This window comes from Balearica regulorum, chromosome Z (assembly GCF_011004875.1).
Source record: "Balearica regulorum gibbericeps isolate bBalReg1 chromosome Z, bBalReg1.pri, whole genome shotgun sequence".
Taxonomy (NCBI): Eukaryota; Metazoa; Chordata; class Aves; order Gruiformes; family Gruidae; genus Balearica; species Balearica regulorum.
This window is the reverse complement of record NC_046220.1, coordinates 50,506,539-50,521,282: the sequence shown is the minus strand read 5'-3', so window position 1 is coordinate 50,521,282 and position 14,744 is coordinate 50,506,539. Positions and strand designations below refer to the sequence as shown.

Genomic DNA, 14,744 nt, shown 5'->3' with positions numbered 1-14,744 from the left:
TACTAGCTTACTGCTGGTGGTAAACCACAATGACAAGATTCATGATTGCATTGTCCTGCATTTTTCAAATATGGAATTAAAATGGACAAGGCAAGACATATGTGCAGAACAGCAGGATTAAGAACAGATCTCATTCAACCTGGAAGGGAACTATGTAAGTATCTTTGGGAACAGACAGGACAGTGCTCAGCAATAACCTTGTCAAAAATGTGCTGTCAGAAAAGGCTCTCATCAGCTAAGACAAACAAAAAAATGCTTGTTAGCAAGGCACTATGGAAAGAACACAGACCCTGTTTTCTGTTGAGCGTAGTGACAAAAAGCCTGCATGTTGTGGAAATATGCTATCAGAGTATTGGTACTGTGACCAATTAAGCTTTGTGTAGTTTTAAAAAGAAGAACTCTTGGACTTTATAGGAAACCTCATCTGTCATTCATCTATCAAGAAAGAAAACTGAAGTTGTAAATCCATGAGACTGGAGGTGGATGATTTGGAAGGGTAAATCAATCAGGACTGCACTTGGATAATCTATGTTATGCTTGAAACAAACACGAAAATTCAGCTATTTAATTTGTGAACTACTGTGTTTGGAAGAACAATAACATTTAACTGATAGGAACAATGCTGTTAATCCTGCTTTATGTTATTGGTTTGTGTGAAATGAAAGGAAGTGAAATGAAATGGCTCTTGTAATTCAAACAAGAGGATGGGGGTTATTGACATTTTTCTGTCCTGCTTCTTTCCTTGTTAGAAGTTTCCATCGTCCCTTGCCTGGAACTTACTGCTTATGTCTTGTGTACCTTCTTACCTTCAGAAGCTGCCAAGATACTTCCTAATCAATGAAGGAATTAATTTTTTCAAGAGATAATGCAATAATGGATTTTTTTTTGTTTGTTTCCTTTATGTTTCACACTTACATGGCCATGATGTTTCACCATTTTTTAAATTAACCATTGGTTTAATGTTCGTATGATTATTCAGTGCCTGCTGATTTACACTTTGAATTCATCCATCTTTGCTAGCTGACCTGTAGTACACTAGCTCAGATTAGATTTCAGATGAGGACTCTGATACATAAGCTTTAGTTTCTGCCTTAATTTCTAAATGAGCTACACAGCTCCTGAGCAATTGTGGATGATTGACTAAACCTTTCCCGGAGCCTTGAATTTCCATTCATAAGGTCTGTCTCACACCAGTATTCTGAGGATAATATCAACAAAGATTTCACGTAAAATTTTTGACCGAGCACCATAAGTAACCTTTTAAATATCCAAATTCTTCCCCAATGAAATGTGAGGGAACACTCTTAAGTACATTTTGGTATTTCTGTGTTACTTATTTTGAAAAACTTGTATTTATAATTCCTGATGGTTTTGGGTTTTGTTTGATTATATTGACCTCTGGTTTTTCAAAGTGCTTTTATTAACTAAGTCTGAGCAGAGTGATTTGCTTTCACTGCACGTTCTGCAAGGACCTAGAATATGCAGTCACACCATCTTCTCCTGGAATTAGTTTTTTGAAATCTCCGGCTCAAGAACTTTTTCCTAATGTTTTTATTGTATTTTTAGCATTTTGTTTTATTTTGGTAGGCAACTTATCAAGGGATTTTTTTATGCCCTACATATCTTTGTGCTGTTGAAATATTAGCTGAGTTTTAAGAAAAAAAAAACTTCTAAAAAGCAGCTTTTATCAAAAAAACATATGGATGAAATACGTCAGGATCTACTGAAATTAATTTTTCCACTTATTGCACAAAAGTACTTTCAGAATGAGAATACCTGTACCGCCTTGCATAGTAGCAACATATAGTCTCTAAAAGAGATATTTAACTTGCTCAGAATTTGGATGTGAGATTTACAAAGCAAACTCAGGAGACAAGGGTGCTGTTCTTCCTTTTGACTAAAGTTCTCCAGTACAAATTAGTGAATGCTGCTGCAGAGTCAATTCTTACTGGCTTTAGAGCTCTGTTTTGTGCAGCAGAGATCCACGTTTAAATCATCTATCTTACTTACGAAAGGATTTACAACAGCAGGGCTATTCTGTCTCATGCCACTGCTGGCAGATTCCAATTTCTACCTCTGTCTCTGTTGCAAAGACCCTAGCAGATAGTGTATCCATAGAGGCTGAAGTAATAAGGAGCTTTGCTATGCATCTTCATCTCCTGACAATGGACAATCAAAGGATCTAGTTGTGTTGCCCCTTTATTCTCTCTCTGTGAAATGGATTTAAGTTCCTGGGAGGAAAATACGAGGTAGGACTTGAGAATTAATGGACAGAGAATAGGAGTGAAACATCACTGTAAAAGAATAAAATTATGATTTTGAGAAAACTTGGGCACGTTTAGTTTGTCTGTGCCCAAATGAAGTAACAGAAACGTAAGAATGAAATCAGGGTGCAAAGTGAATGGGAATAAGGCTTAGACTGTATGTTAAATACTGATAACAGCCAACATTCAAATGTTGCAAAAAATTAATGGAAAACTTGTTATGTCATTAGGCTTAACACTATAGTGAGCTGCAAATCGCTACAATGACATTTATAAGGAATTTATTTACTATCTAGATAGCCATAAATGGCATGTTTTGGTGTGTAACACAATTTAGATGACTTCTTACATTTTCAAAAAGATTGTGAATTTTTGTGAGTTCTGCTACAGAAAGCCAAGGCATGTTTTTCAAAAATGTTCTGTCCCAGTAGCTCTGACAATGCTTCCTTGTCAGAGGTTCTGAAAATCAGGCATCTTGAATAAGTAGGTTAACATATGAACTATGCAAATTAGTTGCTGCTTTGAAGATCAAGTATGAGGGGTTTTTTTTTGGTTTGGGGTTTTTTTTTGCGCCTATTTTTTCCTTGCCTTCTTTAAAACCATGAAGGGTTCATGACTGGGCAACTGGTAAAATAGAGAAGAATCTTGTTCTTCTAAATTCTTTGGAATTATATTATGTAGGTTAATAAAAGCACTTCTTGTATGATCGTTGCCACATTATCAGTATTTGCAAGGTCTCGCTACAGCTCTTTGGTAATAAAAAATGCAATTCTTTCTGTGACAGATTGTATGGGGTCTATGTGGCAAGGTTTTGGTAGCAGTGTGCTGCAGGGGTGGCTTCTGTGAGAACCTGCTAGAAGCTTCCCCCATGCCTGATAGAGCCAATGCCAGACGGCTCCAAGACGGACCCGCCGCTGGCCAAGGCCAAGCCCATCAGTGACGGTGGTATCACCTCTGGGATAACAGAGTTAATGAGGTGGAAAAAAACCTGCACAACCACAAATGCAGCCAGAGAGAGGAGTGAGAAGATGTGAGAGGAACAACTCTGCAGACACCCAGGTCAGTGAAGAAGAAGGGGGAGGAGGTGCTCCAGGTGCTGGAGCAGAGATTCCTCTGCAGCCCATGGAGAAGACCATGGGGAGGCAGGCTGTCCCCCTGCAGCCCATGGAGAAGACCATGGTGAGGCAGGCTGTCCCCCTGCAGCCCATGGAGGTCCATGGTGGAGCAGATATCCACCTGCAGCCCGTGGAGGACCCCACGCTGGAGCAGGTGGAAGCCCGAAGGAGGCTGTGACCCTGTGGGAAACCCACGCTGGAGCAAGCTCCTGGCAGGACCTGTGGCTCTGTGCAGAGAGGAGCCCACACTGGAGCAGGTTTGCTGGCAGGACTTGTGACCCCGTGGGGGACCCATGCTGGAGCAGTCTGTTCCTGAAGGTCTGCATCCCATGGGAGAGACCCACACTGGAGCAGTTTGTGAAGAACTGCAGCCCATGGGAAGGACTCGCATTGGACAAGTTGGTGGAGGACTGTCTCCTGTGGGAGGGACCCCACGCTGGAGTGGGGGAAGAGCGTGAAGAGTCCTCCCCCTGAGGAGGAAGGAACGGGAGAGACAACGTGTGATGAACTGACCACAACCCCCATTCCCTGTCCCCCTATGCTGCTGAGGGGGAGGAGGTAGAAAAATTGGGAGTGAAGTTGAGCCCAGGAAGAGGGGTAGGACGAGGTGTTTTAAGATTTGGGTTTTATTTTCTCATTGTCCTACACTGATTTGAATGACAGTAAATTAAATTAATTTCCCCCAAGTCGAGTCTGTTTTGTCCATGATGGTATTTGGTGAGTGATCTCCCTGTCCGTATCTTGACCCACGAGCCTTTTGTTATATTTTCTCTCCCGTGTCCAGCTGAGGAGGGCAGTGACAGAGCGGCTTTGGGTGGCACCGGGTCTCCAGCCAGGGTCAGCCCACCACACAAATGGGGTAATTTCCTATGTATTAATCCCCATTGTACTTGCAAGACAGGTTTAATTTAGAAAAAATTTTTGCTCTTAAAATCATCAGATAATGCAAACAAATATTGCTAGAAGTAGCATACGGTTCTAAATTTGCAGAATCAACTGTTATGTAAGAACAATAACGACCAGGTTGCCCAGAGAAGCTGTGGCTGCCCCCTCCCTGGAAGTGTTTAAGACCAGGTTGGATGGGGCTTTGGGCAACATGGTCTAGTGGAGGGTGTCCCTGCCCATGGCAGGGGTGTTGGAACTAGATGGTCTTTAAGGTCCCTTCCAACCCAAACCATTCTGTGATTCTATGATTCTATGATTAACAACCTTAAGTTGTAACAGTGTGCACAAAAGACAGGATTAGGGTTGCACCTACAAAAGTACTTACTGCATTTGGTTATTGCTTGGATATGCATCAATGACATTTTCTTAATTTATTTTTTTATTGTTAGAATTTTATTTTGCCATATGAAATAAAAAGAAGTGCTTAGCCTATCAGATTTATTCATGTTAAAATGGGCTTTGGAGTTGGAATATATATATATAGAGAGATACACATATATACATGTAGATCTCATAAATACATATACATATTCTAAAATCAGATATGATACATTACAGGCAAACATAATTTGTTATTGTTCACCAGTTTATTAAAAACAGAAATCATCTCACTGAAGCTGATTTCAAAGCATTATTCACATAGATTGCTCCAGGAAAAGAAGTCACAAATGCCATGATATACTGAAGAGCAGATACTAAATTAAGTTCTCTTTGGCCGACAAGTGTCACCATTTAATTTACTCGAAGTAGTTTTAAGTCCATTGACATTGACACACATAAATTGTGTTAAATAAAGGTAACACAATCCGCTCCCAGGAATATAGATGTTCTAGAAAAAAGGACAAAAAAAAGTGTGAGCACAAATGAAAGTGTTAGATTCAGCTGTGAGAATACAAGTATGCACAGCCAGTAATATAAGGTGAGTCAGGGTATTCAGCTATTATTTGGGCTGATTTATAGCCAGGCTGCATACTAGTAATTTCAATCAACATGCAATGGGAGCTGCAGGGGCGTAATATCCTTGAAAATGAGGCCTTGTATCTCCAGCTTGTCACTCAGAAACTGCATGTGGTGGACCTTTCTATGCCCACATCGTCTCTTACTTTTTTATTAATACAATTTTCATAAAAAATTTGTAGCAGACAGGAATGACATAGCCAGAAAATGCCAGATCCTCAAATGTAACCATTCAATTCCAGTTATTTAGTAACATAGATATACAATCTTCATTTTTTATAAATCATTAAAATGATTACATTTATCATTTTCAAAGGTCTACTTTCTACCCCTCACTGTGTTTGCAGACTATAGACCACTTTCCCAAGTACTAGGTACAATGTGAGTTTTCTGTCAAAAGCACAATGGTTAGCACAAGAAACTCCCAGTCCTTGCCTGGAATCTCCATATGGTCTCATTTTTCATCCTTTAAGATAGTAATAATACTAAAGTGGATGGAAGCATTTCTATGCGGACTTGGGACTAGACCAGAAAGTGGTGCCTCCTACTGTGCCCAGGACTAGAGTGTTGTGATCTCCTGCTCTACAGCGAGCAGAAGGATATTCTTGGTTTGCCATTCTTCATGACGAACAGCTTTGGTTAATACTTCCAAAAGCACTGACATGACTCATGTTCAAGATCCTTCCCCTGATTTGCGAGTCATTTCCAAGCACTGCATTTAGTCAGTAAAACTTGGTGATCTGCAGGCACCGCTCTGCCCCTCGATGCCCAGGTAAGTGGTATAGTTGCTTCCCCCATACCTCATAGTGCTAGGATGATATGTGGGCCTGAAGAGTGCCTAGCTCGGCTAGGTGCACCAAGCCTGTGTGGTCCACCACGACAAGTCCACAAAGAGGTTAGAAACAGCTTTAGGTGCTTCTGAAAATGTTGTCATCCCGTCTAACTAGTTTGTGTTGAGTGTTTGTTGTGATGGAATTACAAAGCCAACATAGCACAGCTGCTTTCAACCAGCTGATAAGAGCTTTGTGTGAATCTCGGTTGTGCTCATTTGCAGCACACGTTTGCAGTGACTGGTCCAGCCTGCAGAGAAGGATCATTATTTCTGGATGACATTGCTTACGTTGTTTAGCCTTTTGCTGGCAGAGGCTAATAATTGTTAATTACTGTTCTGCTAGCGTTTGTAACACTGAACTGCTAAAGTACATGACTTTTATCTGTGTTCTAGGCTTTCATCTTCAAGCCAACAGCCACACCAGCAGGTTAGAATACGCAGGCTTTAGATTTGCTTTTCTACACACCATTGACATTCTGATGGGAGAAGAAAAAAGCACCTGAGGGATCCCATTTACCCAGGGTTCGACTACCATCTGTGGTCTGAGGCAAATCAGACAAGAAGAAAGCCAGTGCGGCTTCATGTTTCTTCATGTATCTGTACCACGTTGATCATCCCTCTGCTACCACTTGCCTCTCTTTTTCTTATCCCTGCTCCGTCAATTTCTTCCCTTCAGGCTCATTTCCGCGGATGATGTCCAGTGGCGACAGGCGTACCCCTCCTTGCGGGGGATGCTGCTGCGGCGAGGCCGAGGTCCGCGCGGGGCGGGAGGGCAGAGGAACCCCACGGCCCAGACCGGCGAGAGAGAGGGGCAATGGCCACCCGGAGGGGCCGTACGGGACGACCGCGTACCCTGCTGCTGGAGACACCCCAGGGTGGGGGGACCGACCGTTGGGTGTGACCGTTAGGGAGCGCATGTGGGGCGCCGCTCGCGAACTGAGGGGCAGGCGGGGGCGCACGGCAGGCTCCCCTGGGGGAGCTGCGCTGCACCTGCCCTGCGGAGCGCAACGGCTGCCCCCTCTCCCCGCCCCCGCGGCGGCGACTGCCGACGCCTGAGGGGGGGGGGAGGAGGGGGGGAGGAGGGGGGGGAGGGGGCTAGGGGCGGCCTCGCGCGCCCGGTGGAAGGCGGTGCGTCCCGGCCTGACGTCACGGCGCCCCCGCACCGCCGCCGCCGTCTGACAGCCTCCGCCGGGCGCGCGGGTGCGGGCAGCGCGAGCGGCAGGCGGGCGGCGTGCCCCGGCTGCGCGGCGGCGGGACCACCGCATCGTCCCTCGGCTCCCCTCGGCTCCGCTCGGCTCCCCTCGGCTCCCCTCGGCTCGGCTCGGCTGCAGCGCGCCGCCCTCGCCATGTCTGTGGCCGGGCTCAAGAAGCAGTTCCACAAAGCGACCCAGGTACCCCGCGCCGGCCCCCGCGCGGCAAGGGGTGCGCGTGGGGCGCACGCGTGGGTGCGTGGTGCCCGGCGGCGCCCTGGGGTGCTGGGCAGTGCGCTCGGCTGCGTGTTGCGGTCGGGTGCGTGATGCTGGGCTACGTCCGGCTGTGCATCCTGCGCCCATGTGCGTGGGCATGCACGGGTGTCTGTAGCGCACGAGTGTGCGTGGGTATGCACACACGTGCATGGGTGTGTGTTGTGCATAAGTGTGCACGAGTTTTCATTCGTGTGCACGGGTGCGCAGGTGAGTGGGTTTGCACGGATGTTGTGCACGGAGGTCTGCATGATGTGTGAGTGTGCACGAGGGTGCGTGAGAATGCACGAGTGTCCGTGATACACGGGTGTTCATGATGCACGAGTGGTTTGCAGGTTTGCACGAACGTGCAGGAGTGTGCATAGTGTGTGAATGTGCACAGGTGTGGATGGGACTGCACGAGTGTCCACGGGTTTGTGTGAGTGCGCGGGTTTCCGTGAGTGTGTGGGCTGCATGGTGCACGCGTGTGTAGGGCCAAGGGTTTGCCGTCCGGCCGCATCTCCCTCCGGCCCCTCCGGCAGCGGCCGCGCTGCGGCAGGTGGGCAGGGGCTCCCAGGGTGTGGGAAGAGGTCCTGGGCTGCCCCTGCGGGGCTGGCGCAGCACAGAGGGGGGCTTTGAGGCAACGGGGGTGGCCACTAGGGCAGGTACCCAACGTAGGCCTCGGACCTTCTTTACTGAGGGCTGTGCACTGTGTTTCCATTGGCGTTTGCTTAGCCCGACTTTGTAAAATAAACACGGCCTTTGGTTGGTTGGCTGGTTTTGGGTTTTTTTGTTGTCTGGCTCCAGAGTATAGCTGAAATCTGAATAATGAGGTTTGGTCCTGTTGCTTTAGGCATGGTGTGATATTGCAGGAAGGTCAGGGTGGATGTTTCACCAGGCTTTGAGTTGTTTCATAATACAAAATCTGTGTGTTATAGTCCATAAAGGTACAATTTCTGAATCAGGTTCTGACTCCGCACGCTTTAGGGATAAATCTAAAATGGTTTCATGGAAGTCAGGGGAATTCTTCGGGAATTTCTTTGGGTTTAGAGATTTGAGACCAAGACCCATCTATATGTGCCTTTTTTTTTGCCGGGGGGGGGGGGCGGGGGGGATGGGGACAACTAAATACAAATGTCTGGTTATTTCCTACTAATTGCCATTGCGGGCATCTTCAGGTAACAGTCTTGGCCACTGTAAGCAGTCTGTAGGTGCTGGCATGCAAGATACAGTGGCTGCTACACTGTTTAACACCTGCATTTTTCCCTTTCTCATCCATCTCATCTCTTTCATCTCATCTCTTGTTGCACTGTGGGGAAGCGTTCCTGAAAGAAAGATCCCTAATACAGAATTCGTCCAAATTCTGATTCTCAGTGCCTTGCAATTGCACCAATACCTGTTATGACTCTGAATGCAATGGGATATGTCAAGTCCTGCATAGGCCTATGCAGGCATCGAATGACATTGTGTCTCACCTTTCATACAACATTGTGCTGCATCATTGGCAAAAGAAGCTTCACAAGAAACCTGCCGTACCCATCACAGATGCAGTAAGGAGCAGTTAAGGGTGCCCGAGTCCATCCTGCAGCACCCATCTGCTGCTGCTACTTTGTTATTTCTGCCCCTTACCTACAGTGCTAGCAGAAGCCCAGGAATCATCTCTGCACTGAGTTCTGGTACCAAAAATAAGAATTAAAGTACCTCTGTTATCCACGTTTAAGAAGCAGGCAAACTGAAGTTCACTTTTTAATAATAGAAGTTTTGGTTCTCCATTATTGTAAGCTAATGAACGTGCCTCCGCAGCAGCAGAGGTAAACATCTTTTTTGGAGGGAGCAGGGTGTGAAAGGTCTGTACGTGCTGTTCTGTCCTTCAGATGACACTCACACTGATTGTCAGCAGTACTGTCATCTAGAAAGAAGGGGTTTAGCTGTCTGGAACAAAAATATGAAGTTTCTGATGCCAGATTCAGCAGCCTGACATCAGATGACCCAGGGATTTTTGGGCTCAGCCTTGACTTTCACAGATTGTTTGTATGCAGGCTATGAAGACACATTCATGTATGAGAATGACTCACAAGTAGGTTGCAAGACTGATCTGTTTATTGGCTTGTTTGCAGTATGAGTGAGAAATCCAGGACTTAGTTACGCTGACCTTACTCTAGGGAGTAATCCTTTTGACTACAGATTAATCTCCAGGTGAAATATGGATTGACATTGCCGGTATGAATGAAGCTACCTGTATAAGACCAAAGAAATTGGAAGTTCTAAAATTCTGAATTAGTTCTTTCATTCTTATTCATATAAGAACTGGTGTATGATGTGCTGTCATAATAAAGTCCTCTATCACACCAGGAACAATTTCAAGTTATTTCTCAGGTTGTTGTGTCCTTTAACCCAGTATAGCATTGTGAAGTCTTGAAGCCTCTGGTTTAGTTTGTTTCTATCTTCAATGCTGTGATTCTTGTAACATTAGTATCCCTTACACATAGAGAGTTTATGATTAAAAGCGTACAATATTATTAATACAAAATACAGTTCCAGTTAGAAGCATAAAGATTTGTGACACAATTTAAATGTTATAAAAACATTTTTCTTTCATCCAGAAATCCACCTTCCATAGCACAACTTAAAATTATGTGACTTCCATGTCTGGATTGTTTTATACTCTAAGCAGTTTGTTTTCATTCACCGTTTTTTGACTTGCAAAATGTCAAACTAACCTGCATGAAATACTGCCATTCTGTTGTGGTTTTTTTTAATAGAAGCCATGCTGAAGAACTGAATGCCTTTCAAATTCTGTGCACCAACTGCAATAGCAGTGAGTCATTAAAAAGCAGGAGGAAACTTTGTTCCTTTTAGAATGGATGCAGTGTTCAGCCTTTTGCCTTTCAGAAAAACTTTAATGCTTTTACCTCTGTGCAGCACCATAAAGTTTAGAAGAAATATTCCTAAGTTTGTAAAAGGAGGGTGAGTCTGGGAGTCATGACATTCATGCGGAACCACAAGATGTTAGATTGACAAGGATGGAGCAGGTTAGATTATTCATTTACTGCTATTACTCAGGACACCTAAGAAGAATTAACCCCATTTGAATGTTAACTGTGCTGCTGCAATTCTCTGAGACATCCTGGAGCTCAGAAGATTGCCCCAAAGAGTGTTTTTCCAGAAATGGGCAACTAAGAGCAGTGCCACCAAATGGTCCCTTTTTATTTAGGCATGGAAACTACTCTGGCGTTAGTGCTATGTCAGTGTGACTGAGAGACTGTTGCTTCCTACAGGTTTGTGTACAGTTTTAAAACCACCCAATCATTTTGGGTGATACAGATTTGACAGTCTGGGGCATTTGAACAGAGTTGTTTTAAAATTGCATGAGCTTTGTTTCCACATGGCTGCATTCATTGCATAATATGGCTCATGTGAGGCACAGTCAAAACTAAGCTTTCAGAAAGTAATAATTTCATAGGGAAATAAATGAACAAAAATGCTGGGAATGGTTACATCTGAGTTCCCCTGGGAACCACTGGATAAATGTGACTGACGTTTAAATAGCAGTCTGAATGTAGTGATTTGAACCAAAAGGCCTGTAATATAATTTATTTTCTACCACTGTATTCTGCTTTTATGATACAACACAATTTAATTTATCTTAACACCAAGACAAGTCACTGGTTTGTACGGTTTTATAGAGAAACAGGTTTGTTGCTGAAAGAAACAACTGAAGAAATGACTTCCACTCCACTCATAGTTGTCAGTAGCTTGTTACACGCCCTGACTTTTAGGTGGAAAGTACCAAGCTTCCTCCTTTAACAAGGCAACCTGTGAAGTGCACATTAAGAGATTGACCTAGTATTTAATAAGAAGGAAATGAAACTACTGCCTTGCTATGCAATTACCCATATGGCACAAAATCCTGTAGGCTTCATTGTATGTTGATTCAAATCTGCCTACGTAGGTTCATTTGCAAAAAAAAAAAGAGCACATTAGGGTTGAGGCAGAGTTTGAAACTGTTGATCATTTGTTTTGAAAGTGTCCTGGAAGAGTGTCTGCTTATTAGCATGGATCCAGCAAACCTTCTGAGTGTGTGCATCAACATAAACTTGTGAGCAGTTCCATTAAAATGAGTGGGAATACAAGTATGATGGAAATTAATCTCTTTGTCAAATGACTTTTATATTGTGGTTCATCTAGCTGAGTGTTTTTTAAATTCCTTGGTCAGAAGTGTGTAAAATATTTTTCACTGGAATGGGTGAAGCAATCCTCCTTCATACACAACACGTATTCTAAACCTGCTAAAGTCTCAAACTGCAACTACCCAATTATTACCATTCCTTTCATACTGATAGAGAATGTGAGCAGTGACTTGTTGATAATAGTATTTTCCTAAATCCCTATCAACCTCCATATTCATAACATGTTCCTGACTGTCCCACAGTGTTGAGTGGGACCTGTGCATGCTTGCCACCTAGACTTTTCCAGTGAAAGCACCTGACTTGTCTTTTCCAGCTGACTGTGGTTGAAGCTGGACTCACGCTGGGTCTGCCTATGTCCTTCTATGTTTCCTCTCAGCCTTACCCACCAAATTATGGTCAGTTTCCATTTATGTAAAGGTATATGCGAGCTGGTCTGGGAAGTTGGACAATGCTATATTTTTTCTACTGTGGCCATTGCATTGTGTATTGCTTATGTTTGACTTAAAGAGCTCCCTCCTCCTGTGGTGTGGAAATTTGTGAGCAGGTGGAGGAAAGAGGAAAGAGAGCCGCTTGGAAGGTGATGTGGCTCTGAGGATGGTGCCCAAACTTGCTGTTAGAAACCTCTCTTCCAGCCATGTACCACCATCAGTCTGTTGGATTCTCTCAGTGCGGAGTGGTACATTTTGAGATCGAGGACCAAATTTTTGATCTGGGAATAAAGGCTATTTTTAGAAAAAAATATTTGCTTAGCTGCGGAGGGGATTATTTCCACAGCAGGTAGGGAAATTCCTTCTGTTTGTGCACTCTAGCTTGATTCCCATGTGTCCTTTTATTGATATTACATAATTGAAAGGGTGAAAAATTGACCTTAATCTAAATTGCCCTTTGGTTAGATACTGTGTAACCCTTCTGAATTGTTGATGGCTTAAAGGGTCTGCTCCAGTTTCTAACCCTACATCTAAATCTAGTTGAAAGAGCTGCTGCTTTGTGCACAAAAAAGATAATGGCTTGTTTTTTCGGGGAAGGTTTCTCATGCATTCACTGGTTTTTCATGGTTTCACTGCAGTATCTTTCCACCTGATATATGCAGTTTCCATTTTTATGTATGTATGTATGTATGTAGGTATATATAAAGCTGGAGCACTGATTGACACCCATCTGCAGTTTTCCTCCCAGTGATCTGTGGAGGCAAAGAATATCTGTGGCTCCAAACACAGTCTGCATCAGACTCTTGTTTTATATCTTGACTTTCGTCTTCACTGGAAGTATTACACAGCAAGGAAGAACTAGCTGCTCTTGGTCATTCATGCAAAACAGCGTCTTTAAGATTTAAATGTGCCCTCATGACTAGCATACTGATTGATAGCATGCTTCATAAAAGTGCTGAAGCAGCATAAACAGATTTAAGCAAAGTAGATATTCCAGAGGTTACTGTGCAGGAGATTCTGTAGTTTTACATAGTTGTCAACTGTAAATGTAAGAGAGGTGTTGGGGTGGTCTTACATATTTGTTGTGGAGGATGGAGGGTCTAGGAGCTTGAACACTGACTGTCATGACCTAGTAGTGTGCCAGTGAAGTCTTTGACTTGTAAAAGCTCAACAGGTGGAAAGGAGTTGAAAATCTGCTTTGCAGGCCACTCTGTGAGTACATCTGAAGAGAAATTGTGAATGGAGAGCATTTGGTGGGAAGTCCCTTGACAAAGCAGGCCCATGGCCCTCTTCTCAGTGAAAGTCTGTGGTATCCTCAGGGGCAGCGGAACATTCCTTCCAACAACCTTTTCTCCTGGAACTAAAAAGTCTTGCTTAGTACTCCTTTCCAGCAACTTCTGTGACTCTGGTCCTCATTTTCTTCTCACTTAGTGGTCCTTAATGGACAATGGTGGTGCTAATCCTGTCATAAATATATGGAGGCACACAGACAAAAAAACCCTGAGCTACAGCATGGTATTACTGTGATGATCTTTGCCACACCAGAATTACCTAGCCTTCAGTGCTTATCTGATCCTGCAGTTAATCTTGGAGATAAAATAGTAGCTTTTTTTAAACTTGAGGTTATAGCACATGCCACAGAAATCCATCCAACCTGTTATAGAAGTGACAGCAATTAAAATAACTTTTTTTTTGTCTCCTGAACGAGAGGGAAAAAATGGAAATACGTATTTACTGTGCTAATGCTTTTCACAAGCTTTTCCTTTATGGAGGCTCTGTAGACCCGCATGGGAGAGAATAAAAAAATTAGAAGTGGCTGTTTGAACTTCAGCATAACTTCAGTTTGTCTGTGGATAGAAGCCACTGTGGCTGAACTGGACAGAATGACTCATGGGTATGTAGTGGTAGTTGAAGTAGTGCTGATGATGCTCTTGTGCCCATGATGGAGGCCATATCTATATAACTAAATAGAATTTTTAAAAACTTCCTATTCTGTAGACTGAAGTTGGGCTGAAGTGGTTGTTGCAGCATTGCACGGGCCACACCGAGGGGCAGCAGTTTGCTCTCATCTTCTTTCTCCATCACCATTCTCCTTCCAAAGACAGGGTGTTATTTGATCCCAGCAAAGGTGCTGCTGAGGCAGCAACAGTGTAACCTTGCTAGTGGCAGCCTGTAAAGGTGGCTTGGTGTGATGCCAGAGGGCCTCCTGGAAGAAGAAATTCAACCACTGATTCAGCTAATGGGTCTGTCACCAGGGGAGGGCTGGTGAAGTGAACCCACATCTATTTCAAAATAGATAGATGCCACGAGCTGGGTTGATTGTCAGCAAAACAGCAGGTATCGTATTGATGTAATTTCTACTGGGCTGTGTTTTGCTTGTGTGTTCCTTGGGTGTGTTATCACTTTGTCAAATGGGGATACTATACTGTATCATTTGTAAGCAGAAGTTCTAAAATAGAGAAAAATGTTGGCTTCCCCCCACTTTTTTCCCCTACTCTGATAGCAGAAAAGTACTTTAACTGTTAAAATGTTTACATCCTCCTCTGCTGCCTTCATCTTTTTGTGGATTTC

The 14,744-nt window shown here is 43.8% G+C and overlaps 1 protein-coding gene across 1 annotated transcript in view; it reads left to right on the top strand.

The window, feature by feature from the left end:
* Positions 1-7,248: 7,248 nt before the first annotated feature.
* The window catches only part of SH3GL2 (SH3 domain containing GRB2 like 2, endophilin A1), a 106,656-nt gene continuing 99,160 nt past the window's right edge, over positions 7,249-14,744 (top strand). The window contains exon 1 of the mRNA XM_075740444.1: positions 7,249-7,504. Within this exon, the coding sequence (XP_075596559.1) occupies positions 7,460-7,504 (45 nt within the window). The 5' untranslated portion in view covers positions 7,249-7,459. The remainder of the gene's footprint in view (positions 7,505-14,744) is intronic.